Here is an 11,949-nt window from a genome sequence, read left to right as displayed (position 1 = left end):
ATGTGTTCAGATGCTCTATGATCTCAGATAAGAAAGTCAAATAAAAAATCCATCCAGGGTCAGAAAGTACTTGTTGACCTGCTTTCTCTTTGAGAAAGACATCAACTTCATGGCGAAGACTGAAAAAAAGTTTGAGGACTTTGCCTCTGCTAAGCCACCTGACTTCTGCATGATACAATATGTCTCCATATTCTGCATCTATCTCTGAGAGAAAATTTTGAAACTGATGATGAGTAAGGCCTGATGTAATTAATGCTAGATACAACAATACGTGCCATGCTTTCCTGCTGAAGAATCTTACTACACAAGGCTTGCTGATAGATCATGCAGTGAAATTGCATGGGAAGTGTGCTGTTAATTTCAATATCTCTTCATTGATTCTTGCGTCTATATCAGTTTTACTTCCCACTATATTTCTTGCACCATCACTTGTGATGCTTATCAATTTATCCCAACTCAGACCATGATTTTCTATTGATTTACACACCTTCAAGAATATGTTTTCTGCAGTTGTAGTGCCTTTCAAACTCTGCAGAGTAATTCTGAAGCTGGAATCTATCCCTCTGATAAATAGTAGTTGAGCAAAAGAAAGAGAGAAAGAGTGAATGAAAGAGTGAATGAAAGGGCAGCCTCCCACCTGGAGCAGAAGATAAGCCATTAAATTGGCTTCAAATGATATATGGAGTGCACATACACATCACTGCCTGCCAGCCAAGCCTCAATCATGAGAAGCAAAATCGCAGCTGGGTGGAAGGGAACTTGGCTGGAGGAAGATGTGGGAAGGGGGATCCCAGAGCTTCCCTGCTAAGGGAGTACTCCTTCCCACTCAACCCAAGGGGCCACTCACCGGCTCCTGCAATCACAGATGCATGAGAAGACTCCTAGCTGGAGTGGGCGGGGGAGGAGAGGCAGAAGCAAGCAAGGCAAAAAGTCAGAGCTATCAACTCTTGTTGAAGAAGGAAGAATGCTTTTGCCTGCAGCAGCAACTTCACCAGTAACCTTGGAAGCCACTTGGAGGAGCCTTGATGGGTGGAGCCTCTAAAAATGTTCAGTATGAAAAACACTTTGTATCCTTTTTTTGCAAAAAATACCAGCTCTTTTACTGTCCTTTTCCCACTTTTTTTTTTTGCTAAAGACATCCTCTGTACCCTTTCACACAGCTGCTTTATACACCTATATAGCCTTCAACATGGTAAGGCATGGAGAGGGGGAGCAAAAACTGAGCAGGATAGGTAGCCAGCAAAGCACCCCAAATGGCCAAAATGCTAGTATGAAGGATAAGACCAAGAGGGGGGCTGGCAGAAGGAACCATGGGGACCAGAAGGAACAATGTTGCTGTTGTGTTTTTGGCAAGAAAGGGGCAGGAAGGACAGCAATAGGTGATGCCTCCTGAAGCAGGAAGAATAGTGTGGGTCTGAGGGGGAAATGCCTTGGGGGGTGATAGCAGCAGACAAGCAGGTTGGAGGGCCACACAAAAAGAGCTTGGGGGCCGCATGTGGCCCACAGACCGCAGGTTGGGGACCCCTGATTTAATGGTTTGTGTGCTGGTTTTAATGTTTTTTTAAAATGAGATTTTAATCTGTAAGTTTTATTTTATTAGTAAACTTGGTGGCCCTATTGGAACAGCAAGATGGAGTAAAAATCTGGTTAATACACAACTAAATAACAAAAAAAGGGTACTGGTGTATTTTCAAATTTTTAAACTTTTTAATCCTTTCTGTAAATAGTTGAAGCAAGCCTCTCAGCTTTAAATTGCAATGTAAGTGCATACTGTTGAGAATGTTTATTGGGCCTGGTCTTCAAAACAGAAAATTCAAGGCAGTTTTCACAATAAAATCACATGATCAAAATGATGCTGAAACTTCAGCAAAAGGCTCCTCCAATTCTGGCAAGACAGAATTGAAGGGAGAGGACCACATATGGTGACCCGAACTTTGGGAGAATGGCCGGGATAAACATTAATTAAAAGCAAAAGTTAGGAGGGAAGCCAGTTAGCCAGAGAGCGAGTTAGCCTCAGGCTAGACTAGCAGGACTCGCACACAGCTGCGATAGTTTCCATAGCAACACAGCTCGCAAAAAAACAGCAGCAAGCAAGGGAACCTCTAGGTGGCAGAATTGAGTCATTCCTGCGCTGAGCCGGGAATGAAGGGGCGCCCTCATTCATTTTATTCGTCCGGAAGTGTTTATAGGCTAGGTTAGTTCTTCCGGAAGGAGAATGTCTTGATGCCCCGCGTGCACGGAGAGCTTCGTTACTGCTACTAACGGAGGTGTATAGCGGAGGGGACCCCGGTAGGTACGTGACCTGTCCTCTCTCCTCTCGGTATCTTTCTTTACCGAAAACTTAAGGGGAGAACTGCGACGTCAAGCGTGCTCTGAAGAAAAGGTGCTTCTCTCCAATACTCTTCCCTGTTACCAGCTTCAGTCACTGTTCTTTTTTTTTTTTTTAAGTCTCGTCTTATAGGTGGGAATTATTTCTATGATGAGTTTAAAATTTCGGTTCTGGAGTTTGGACAATTTTGATAGTGGATTTTTTCCCCTCCTCTGTATTTAAGAGTGACTTAGTTTTTGTATTAGGAAAGCTGTGATACAGACTCCCCGTTTGTTGTTTCGGTGTGTTTATATTTTTCTCATCGAAGCAAATATAGTTTGGAAACAGTAGGCAGATGTGTTTTGGATCAGGGTAAATATGACTAGGCTGACGCCTGCCGTACAGCTTTTGCAAAATTGCTTTAAAGTATGGACCAAACGTATGCGTTGTTAAGCCCCATTTATTTTACTGAGAAAGATTTAAACTAAATTATACTTGATTTTCGCAGGGTTGTGCTCTTTGTAAAAGAGTTTCTAAAGATGTTCTGATCTTCTGTGTTTTGTTTACTTTCTTTGTAAAATGTGTGATTTATTATGGCAGCTATTCTTTTTGTTATGGACATAAATGTTGGTAAATTATATGAAATGTTGTGAATTTCCTGGCCTATCTAGCCCTGTCCCCCTTTTCTGTGTACCTGTTCATATTCTTGATCCATTTCATAATGTAGTTGAACTGAATGCTGCAGTTGCTTCAGGGCTGTTTCTTAGTATGCATGAAGCTATTGAAGTACTACAAAATAAATTTTGTGTCCAATATAATAATAGGGGAAGGGAGATATTAGTATGCAGCAGTTTCCAAGGCTGCAGTCCTATAAACACTTGAAAGGTCTCCCCCCTCCCAACTGGTAGACTGCATAAAATCAGCCTGCCCAAATAAAGGTGCAGTTTTGTTGTGAACATTGGTTTTGGGTCTTATCCATGTCTTTTTCATAGCCCTTGACAAGTAACTTACTTGAAATATTTCCTGCTTTGTTTTACAGAAGTGCTGTAGGCTTGTGTAGAGGCCAACCGTGCTGCCAGTATGTCTGAAACTGAAAAGGCTGTTGATGCACTCTCTGAAATGAACCTTGGTGATGCACCTAAACAGTTAGGTGAAAACAAAGAAGCCAATTTGAGTGCAAGCTGTAAAGATATTGTGGTCACTATTGGAGCTACTGTACCAACTGGCTTTGAGCTGACTGCTGCGGATGAAGTGCAAGAGAAACTGGGTTCACAGTCTAGAATTAGCAAGGATCGAGGAAAAATCTATTTTGAAATTCCTGTAATTGATCTTCCACAGGTTTGTAGATCTTGTTATTTGGATTGTATTTCTTGTTCTGCATTATATGTACTTTCAGTATTCCTTCCCAGTTATAAATGTCTTGGATTGTTACTAATGGAAGAATTGTAGCCTTGGTATTTTTTAAGGTGTATTCTTGGTCAAGGCCAGGCCTTCTCCAAACTTACCTGTGCTCAGCAGGTGGTCATGACTCCGCACCTGACCTTCTGGTGTCCAGTAACTTTAATGGTGGTAGGAAGGCAGGCATCACTGGAACAGGCAATGCATAGCTCCTATGTGTCACTAATGACCCCTTTAAGGAGCTGCCAGCAGTAGATGCAGTTGAGCTAGACTGGGTAAGCTATCAGTCAAATGAAGGAAAGGCGTGGGAAGTCAGGGAAGGCTATTGAACATGGGTGCCATTAAGCCTGGCCCATATAAGGGACCAAGTGGCAGGCTAGAAAAGAGACTCCAAGACTTCTTGATATTGCAGAGGAGAAACTGGGAGGGAGGAGGGGCAAGGTGTGGTAAGCTTCTTTTCCCTCTCTGTTTCTGAGGACTTTGTGAGTCCTGAAATCTTGTTTAGAGCTATGGAGGAAGGCAGGGTGGACCAAAACAGCAGAAAATTACACTTTTTCTGGAGCCAAGGCCAGAAATATATGAATAATATTTCTGTTTTCATTTAGGTTCACCAGTTAAGATCAGTGGACAACTTATTTGTTGTCGTTCAGGAGTTCAAAGATTATCAGTTCAAAGAAACTAAGGTAAGCTGTTTTTTCTCCTGAAAAGAAAACGTTACTTTTAAATTAGAAACATACAGTCCAGGAATTTATAGTATGGGACTTCATGGTTTGTTTTAAGGGACAGAGAGCAGTTTGACACATTGGAAAGTGGTAATTATTTATGATGTTTGTCTTTAAATGTCTAGTTTCCTAGAACTACATCATCTTAGAAAGCTATCATTGCTGAAAACAGTTGCTGTTAACTCAGGGTTCAAATTATGAATGATTCTTACTGCCAAAATGTTACATCAGTTGTTTGTGCTACATTTATATTCATTCTTGTAATAACTGTTTTATGTCCATATTTGATAAGCCCTTATTAACTGTTTATGGTAAAAGTTTCTAATACATTATAAAACAATATAACAGTTTGTGTCTTCTTCATGCATTTGAAAATGTAGATGTTTTGCTTATGAGCGTTCATGCCACAGTAGAGACGTGTTCCACGCTCCAAATAAATGCACAAGATCATTTTCATTCCTGCCTTCCTGATGTCTGTGCCATATGGCAAGGTGCTTTTTAATCTTACGGGACTTTCAGTAACAATTAAGATTAAAATCTGTATGAACAGAAAAATGTCCTCTCTCTTTAGAAGCTTAATAGGTTATTTACTAAGTAGTGTTGTTCTGCTTCTCTACTAAAATTTAGCATAAGTAGCAAATTATTAGCTACTTATGTTATGTATCAAATACATAAGTTTTATGGGAAGCGTCTTCTGATCTGTTACAGGAAGAAGCTCTAAAGGATTTAGAGGACCTAGCTAAGAAACTGCCTTGGACAAACCCTTTGGAAGTGTGGAAGCTAAATACAAGCCTTAAGAAAAAGAAAACAAGACAGAAAAAAGGCAATCAACACAGTAATACAAGGAAACAGAAACTGGAGAATGACATAAAAGGAGAAGGAACTGTCGAAGGATTGCATGATCCTCTGCAAAATATTTTAGGCTTGGAGTCTGCTGAAATTCAGGATGCACAAAAAACTGATGAAGTGATGCCACCAAATGAAGATGAGCAGTCTGATTCTAAAGAAGAGGTGGCATCCAGTGATGAAAACAAATCTGGTGACTGCAAGAAGAGTGAAATGGAAGCTCAGGTGGTGAAGTTCCGAGTGACATGCAACAGAGCTGGTGACAAACACAGCTTTACATCAAATGAGGCAGCAAGAGATTTTGGAGGAGCTGTGCAAGATTTTTTCCAATGGAAAGCAGACATGACCAATTTTGATGTGGAGGTACAACATTGCTGTATTTTTCTAAAGTTTCTGTATGTGTAGCAATAAGAAAGAATTAAAATAGGATGGAAGGAGAGTTAAAATAGGATGGAAGGACAGGTTTTCATTTCATTACTGAGACTTTGCAAGCTGAAGAGGTTACGTTTGGGAACTTGGTACTTGCTGGTACTGCAGTGTTTAAGGTGAGTTGGTTCTGCTTTATTCAAAAATTGTATCATTGTTCTCTGGATTTCATTCTAGGTTCTTTTGAACATTCATAGTAATGAAGTAGTAGTGGGAATTGCCTTAACAGAGGAGAGTCTTCATAGAAGAAATATTACACACTTTGGTCCCACAACCCTTCGATCCACTCTAGCCTATGGTATGCTCAGGTATGTGTGAAGATTTACTTGGGAATCTTGCCAGTTCAAAGTCTCTCTTCTGTGGTCTTTTAGTGCACACAGAGATCACACAGCCTGTGGGAATTATCTTATAAATAAAGCAGTACTAATAATTTTTTTCCAATTATTACAAGTGTGTGTTTTGTTAATATCAAACATATTTTGATAGGATCTTAATATAAATGTGTTTGCTGTTGAGTTGTACAGGGGCAGTGGTGACAATGAAATTCAAAGATGACCATTTAAAAATACCTTATTTTTCTGAGGCACTGCCGTCATTTAATTCTTTGTGCTTGCTGTTGATTTCCTTCATTATGCAGACATTGGTAAGCTGAAGTCTTCTTCAACTCTGATTTTTTTCATAATTCCAACTTTTTTAGACTTTGTGAACCTCAGCCAGCGGATATAATAATTGATCCAATGTGTGGAACAGGTGCCATACCAATAGAGGTACTGTTGCATTTTGAGATCTAAAGTATAGCTAGCAAATAGCAATGCATAGAAGAGCATATATCTTGGCAGCACCTATCACTTGATGCTTACTTAGCATTCCTTGCTCAGTTTAAATGTGACATTCCACCTTGTGTTGTATGTGTTGACCACTTTGGCTTCCAACACACAAATCTGATCACTGTTGCCTGCTATCACAGTTAGTAAACTGCCATGTTACTGTGACAAGTAGTATAGTTTGATGGTCAGCTAAAAATAAGGGCTTAGATCCTTTATACTGTGCTAGACATATATTGTGATCAGTTGAGTTACCCAGTTGCAGAATAACAGCATTTATAAGCTGCTACATATAATACTAATCTGGTGTTTCAGGAAGTGCTCAGTTATTTTTAAGGTCCTCTTAGAAATCCTTACAGCACCCTATAAGGTGGGCCAGTTGTAGTATTACAGATGAAGTCAGGAAACATATTGTCGAAGGCTTTCACGGCCGGAGAACGATGGTTGTTGTGGGTTTTCTGGGCTGTATTGCTGTGGTCTTGGCATTGTAGTTCCTGACGTTTCGCCAGCAGCTGTGGCTGGCATCTTCAGAGGTGTAGCACCAAAAGACAGAGATCTCTCAGTGTCACAGTGTGGAAAAGATGTTGGCAGGTCATTTATATCTACTCAGGAGGGGTGGGGTTGAGCTGAGTCATCCTGTAAGAGTTTCCTGGTTATCGAGGGCTTATACTACATAGGAATTGGATACTTTCACTGCGGCAAACGAACACGGCAAACTGACTCCACACCAAAAGGAGATGTTTACATTTACAAGCAAAGGAATGTTTTGATTGCCTTCACACTAATTGCATCCTGTCCTCTTGTGATATATGTCCCCTTCTCTCCCCTCCCCTCCTCTTCTGTATTTGACCAGTTCGAATCAGGCATCTGATGAAGAGAACTTGATTCTCAAAAGCTTATGCTACAATAAAATTGGTTAGTCTTAAAGGTGCTACTGGACTCTTTTTGATTTTCCTAAAACCAAGGCATCTCTGCAAGGGTAGTTGAAATGGAGTTTATATTTAGGATTGATCCTCTTTCTTTCTTTTTCTCCCCCACCCCCCACCAATTTAATGGCAATATAGATATGTCATATTTTCAAGAATTAGATTACAGATAGCAACAATGAAACAACCTAAATTCACTGTTTTTCTGACTGCTAGGGGGCTGCTGAGTGGCCTAATTGCTTTCATGTTGCTGGCGATAACAACCCACAGGCTGTGAAGAGAACTGCAAATAATATCTCCTCTTTGCTGAGGCAGATTCACAGCAAAGAAAGGTAACAAGGAAATACAAAACAATGACTACTTTCACATTTGGTTGTTTATTTGATTTGTTCGGATTCTCCCAGTAATTGTTCCCACACTCAAATCAGTTGCTGCTCAGTTACAGGGTTTGTTTGTTTTGGCATTGTCCCTAGAGGAGGTGAAGGAGGGTGGCTTGTTTTTAAATGCACTACAAATCAGTATTGTTCCAAAAGGCCTTCAAATAGTATTGATATTTTTGTTGGATGGTTGTTGGGGAAAGTATTGAATTTCTTGGCCATTTGCTGTGTGTTAAATTATTTTCTTTTTCACTTTTCTGTTCTACACCTTTTCCTTTGGGTACTTGATGTTGTAACCTTTGAACCTTTGTATATGGTTTGAATGACAGAATATAAACAAAAATGCAATTTTGACAGTTGTTCACTTCTACTTGTTTTATAAATGCTTTGTTTGAGAAACTTTTTCTAAAGTAGTAACTGTTTATCTGTTTTTTGTTTTTAATTGATAATAGCTCATCTGGCAGTAAACCCATAGATAGTATACAGTGGGATATCTGCAGTCTACCATTAAGAACTGGTTCTGTGGATGTCATTGTAACAGATATGCCATTTGGAAAGAGGTAAGGATTCAGTGAATGTATGTGCATTTACATTTGCTCTCTTAATTTAAGGTTGCTACCAAAACTTTAAGACCTATTATATGTCTATGAGTCTTCAGATCTGCTCTAAGATTGTCAACATATATGTGGCTATTGATGTTTCTAGTTCTGGGTCAGAAATTAGCAGTCCAAGAGTTTAGAATTGTATACTAGTTTTGTGTGATTACTTGAGCCAGTAATTCTGCAATTTTAAGTGTGGATGGCAATGCAAGTTTGCATAGTTCATGTTTTTTATACAGAATTCAGACACTTGTGTTCCCACTGAGAGGGGGGAGATTGGAAAGAAGGGGTGGTTTTCACTCTGTGTGTGTGTGTGTGTGTGTGTGTGTGTGTGTGAGTGAGTGAGAGTGAGAGTGTGTAAGTAAAAGGCTGGAGGGTTTGAGCCTGGGGGGAGGTATGTTGATTGGAGGTTCATTGTCTCAGGTTACTGAGATTGCTACTTCCTTTTCTGGGATTTTCCCAAACAGCTCATTTCAGAGTGTGCTTTGCAGCCATCAACAGTAGACTTTGGCGGGTGGTGGGGGGAGAACCAAGGGTAAATATACATTTATTAGGTTCTATGTAATGTTCACAATTCTTAACTGGAAGCCTTATTCTCCATTCAGTGGTACAGTCAGATCCATACAGACTCTAGACTTCCTGGGTAAAGTGTGTGTGTGTTGCCTGTGCAACATAAATCTTGAGACTCTTGAAGTCTTATGAAGTGCTGCTGTGAAAAGGAATTTGCTTACATTGGTGATAAATGCTAGACACGAACTTTGTTTGCTTGCTCCATTTCATTGCAGAATAGGGTCTAAGAAAAAGAACTGGGATCTCTACCCAGCCTGCCTTATGGAGATGGGTCGGATCTGCAGACCAAGAACTGGCAGAGCTGTGCTGCTTACTCAAGATAGGAAATGTTTTGCCAAGGTAGGTAGTGATAGGCTGCCCTCAGGTGCTTGTTGTAATGATTTTACACTTTACAGCTGACATTTGATGGCAGAAAACATCATTTGGCCTAAAGGGTATCCTGTTATCCAGAACAAATGCTACTTTGGCAGGAAATACGTTCTCAGTATAAAGGAGAATTTGTAGCAGGGGGAGGCAAAGAGTGGTGCTGATCATTATGTTGTAGTGCCCATGGCATTCTCATTTTTATTGTCCAGTTGCATCTTAACTGTGCTGTATCCCTGATTTATTTCAAAACTGAAGAAAGAAGGATTTTTCTTAAAAAATGGATGGAAGCACACTGCTTTCTTTATTGCCTTGTGTTTGGTCATGGTAGGAAACAATGCAAGTTTCAGTTAAGTGCTTGAAATAAGGTTAGGAGTCTAGTCACATTTAATGCTGCAGTTTAAAAAAGAAAAACTGCTTGTGACCTTAGTATCTGCTGATCTGTGTCAGGCAAAAACTTGATACTGTTTTGTATCTTAGGCATTGTCCAAAATGGGACACTTATGGCGAAAGTCTCACACTATCTGGGTGAATGTTGGAGGACTTCATGCTGCTGTGTATCTTCTGAAACGCACTGGAGAAAGAAATGAAGAGACAAAATCAAAGTGGTGACCTCCTACACCATTCTGAATCTCTGAAGGCTCTTTGGAGCATGTAAGCCTGAAGTTCTAAGTCATACCGTCTTTAACATCTTGAATGGGCAGAAGATAAAAGTGAGCAAGTAAGCACACTGATCCAAGGATCCATTGGCATGGGGAAGAAAGGAAAGGTTATACTCAGAAGCTTTTAAAGGAGCTCTGAGGGTTAAGTAGAAAAATGAAAATAGTAATCCCTTTCTTTGCCTGCAAATCAGATTTCATGTTTCAACTTGGGTACATATGTAAACTTGTTTTCATATTCACAGGAAAGTTACTCTGTTTTGAGAAAAAGCTTGAAAGGGTGGTTGTACCCCACCCCAATTGCAGAAGACCTAACTTTTCTGCTAGCATTGTTGTTTCAGTTTCCTGAAGCCTATTTCCTTGAGTGATAGCCAGCTAGGGTATCTTTTAGGTACACAAAGGTTGTCTTAATAAAAACATTCTGCCAATAGAGAAAACTGGCTTGTTTTTTGTATTGCCATGATGGGCAACTAGGCTTTTAGAAAACATTGCCACTGTTTATGATGGAATCTCTGTTAGAGGCTAGAAGCTCAGGAGTGCTGCCTATGTTCTTACCTGCTACCTCAAATAAGTCCCTGTTTATTTTATGTTTACTTTTTTGTGCCATGTATATTGCATCTGTACGTATGGCTGAGTAAATGTGCTATCAGCCTTAGTAAGTTTCTGTAGTCAGTGTTCTGATAAACAATAAGACTTGAAAAATGCTCTAGTTATATTCACATATGCTGCTCTTGGTTTTGGACACATAGGATAGATTTATACCAGAATGTTCACACACTTGTTGAATGTAAGTTTATAAAGACAAGCAGATAACTAACTGCCTTCTGCTTAGATAAAAATAAGCTCACCCAGTTGAACAACAGGAACCTGCAGTGGCTCTTGTGCACAATCCAATGAACAAGATCTATGCAAGATCACATCAGTTGCTAGTAGATCATGTCTGTTTAACACATATTGTAACTGGTTTGTCAAACTTAAGGGCTTTTCCCCACCAGCCTGAAAAGAGCAACTGAAAGGCTAATGAAAGTGTTTCTAAAGTTCTAAAGTTTCGAAAGCATGTTAGGGTCTTTCAGCCCTCATATAATGGGAAAAGTTCACTTAGTTCGGAATTTATTGAAGGCTTTTTTAAAAAAGAAATCCGGGGCTGTGTGATCAGTTACAGGCTACCATGCAGGATCTGAAACGCTACTGAATTAGGTTCTTTTTAGGAGAGAAAGTGCACCCGTACTGTTCTAGTTGATAGAAAAATAGTATTGCCTCTGTTCATAACTTTATGAAGCACTTTTGCCATCATCATCCCAAGTTGCTAGCTTTTTGCCTGTGGGCTTTGCTTTGGTGTTTCTTAGAAGACTTTGGTTGTCGCTGTTGTACTGAACTTTGTTTATAATTATATGTAATAAAGTCTTTAACAAGGGCTGTTTTGCATTTGTTCTGATGCTAAGACTGCATAAGACAATCTCTTAACAGAAGATTGTTTACATATGCATTTCCTTAATACAGTTTTATTTATCGCATTTTAAATTCACCTTTCTCCAAGCAAGAACTCAAGGTGGATGATATTGGTAACAAAAACAACATGATTTGCTTGTGACAATCATATCATCTAATATCCTACAGCAAAATATAAGATCAAATTCAACAAATCCAGAACAACAAACCAAAATTGACAACAAAAAGTCCATGGTTAAAAAAACAGGCCAATCAATTATCCATCTTTGTTGCTAGCTTAGTTTCTTTAATGTAATCATTCATACCCCTCATGAATCTAATGCTCTCATCTTCTGTGTCTCATATATGATACAGTTGCTGAAATCCTATATGGACTCTCATCTTTGAATGAAAAAGCAAATGTATTTGGGAATCTTGAAACAGTGAGAACTCTGTGGTCGCTGGTCATCAACTTAGTCACAATATGAGAGTTGATATTTTTG

At 39.5% G+C, this 11,949-nt stretch overlaps 1 protein-coding gene across 3 annotated transcripts; it reads left to right on the top strand.

Annotated features, from left to right (window-relative positions):
* Nucleotides 1–2,210: 2,210 nt before the first annotated feature.
* THUMPD3 (THUMP domain containing 3) lies at nucleotides 2,211–11,570 on the top strand. 3 transcript variants are annotated; one of them, XM_054975157.1, is made up of 10 exons: nucleotides 2,211–2,289; nucleotides 3,348–3,646; nucleotides 4,312–4,389; nucleotides 5,137–5,637; nucleotides 5,878–6,008; nucleotides 6,398–6,467; nucleotides 7,667–7,782; nucleotides 8,280–8,387; nucleotides 9,212–9,335; nucleotides 9,840–11,570. In XM_054975157.1, exons 2-10 carry the CDS (start codon nucleotides 3,389–3,391, stop codon nucleotides 9,969–9,971), a joined length of 1,518 nt encoding a protein of 505 aa, XP_054831132.1. In that variant the 5' UTR covers nucleotides 2,211–2,289; nucleotides 3,348–3,388; the 3' UTR covers nucleotides 9,972–11,570. The 3 variants fall into 3 exon arrangements, with proteins under 3 accessions (XP_054831132.1, XP_054831131.1, XP_054831133.1); XM_054975156.1 differs by having other exon boundaries at nucleotides 2,211–2,293; nucleotides 9,840–11,569; XM_054975158.1 differs by lacking the exon at nucleotides 2,211–2,289 and adding an exon at nucleotides 2,315–2,383.
* The last annotated feature ends 379 nt before the right edge of the window (nucleotides 11,571–11,949 follow it).

This window comes from Eublepharis macularius, chromosome 4, assembly GCF_028583425.1.
Source record: "Eublepharis macularius isolate TG4126 chromosome 4, MPM_Emac_v1.0, whole genome shotgun sequence".
Taxonomy (NCBI): Eukaryota; Metazoa; Chordata; class Lepidosauria; order Squamata; family Eublepharidae; genus Eublepharis; species Eublepharis macularius.
This window is presented reverse-complemented; position numbering and strand designations above follow the sequence as displayed.

Coding starts and splice junctions, on each gene's coding strand:
- THUMPD3 (XM_054975157.1), top strand. CDS start 3,389: ATGTCTGAAACTGAAAAGGCTGTTGATGCACTCTCTGAAATGAACCTT. Junction 4,390..5,136: donor ATCAGTTCAAAGAAACTAAG/GTAAGCTGTTTT, acceptor GATCTGTTACAG/GAAGAAGCTCTAAAGGATTT. Junction 9,336..9,839: donor ATAGGAAATGTTTTGCCAAG/GTAGGTAGTGAT, acceptor TTTGTATCTTAG/GCATTGTCCAAAATGGGACA.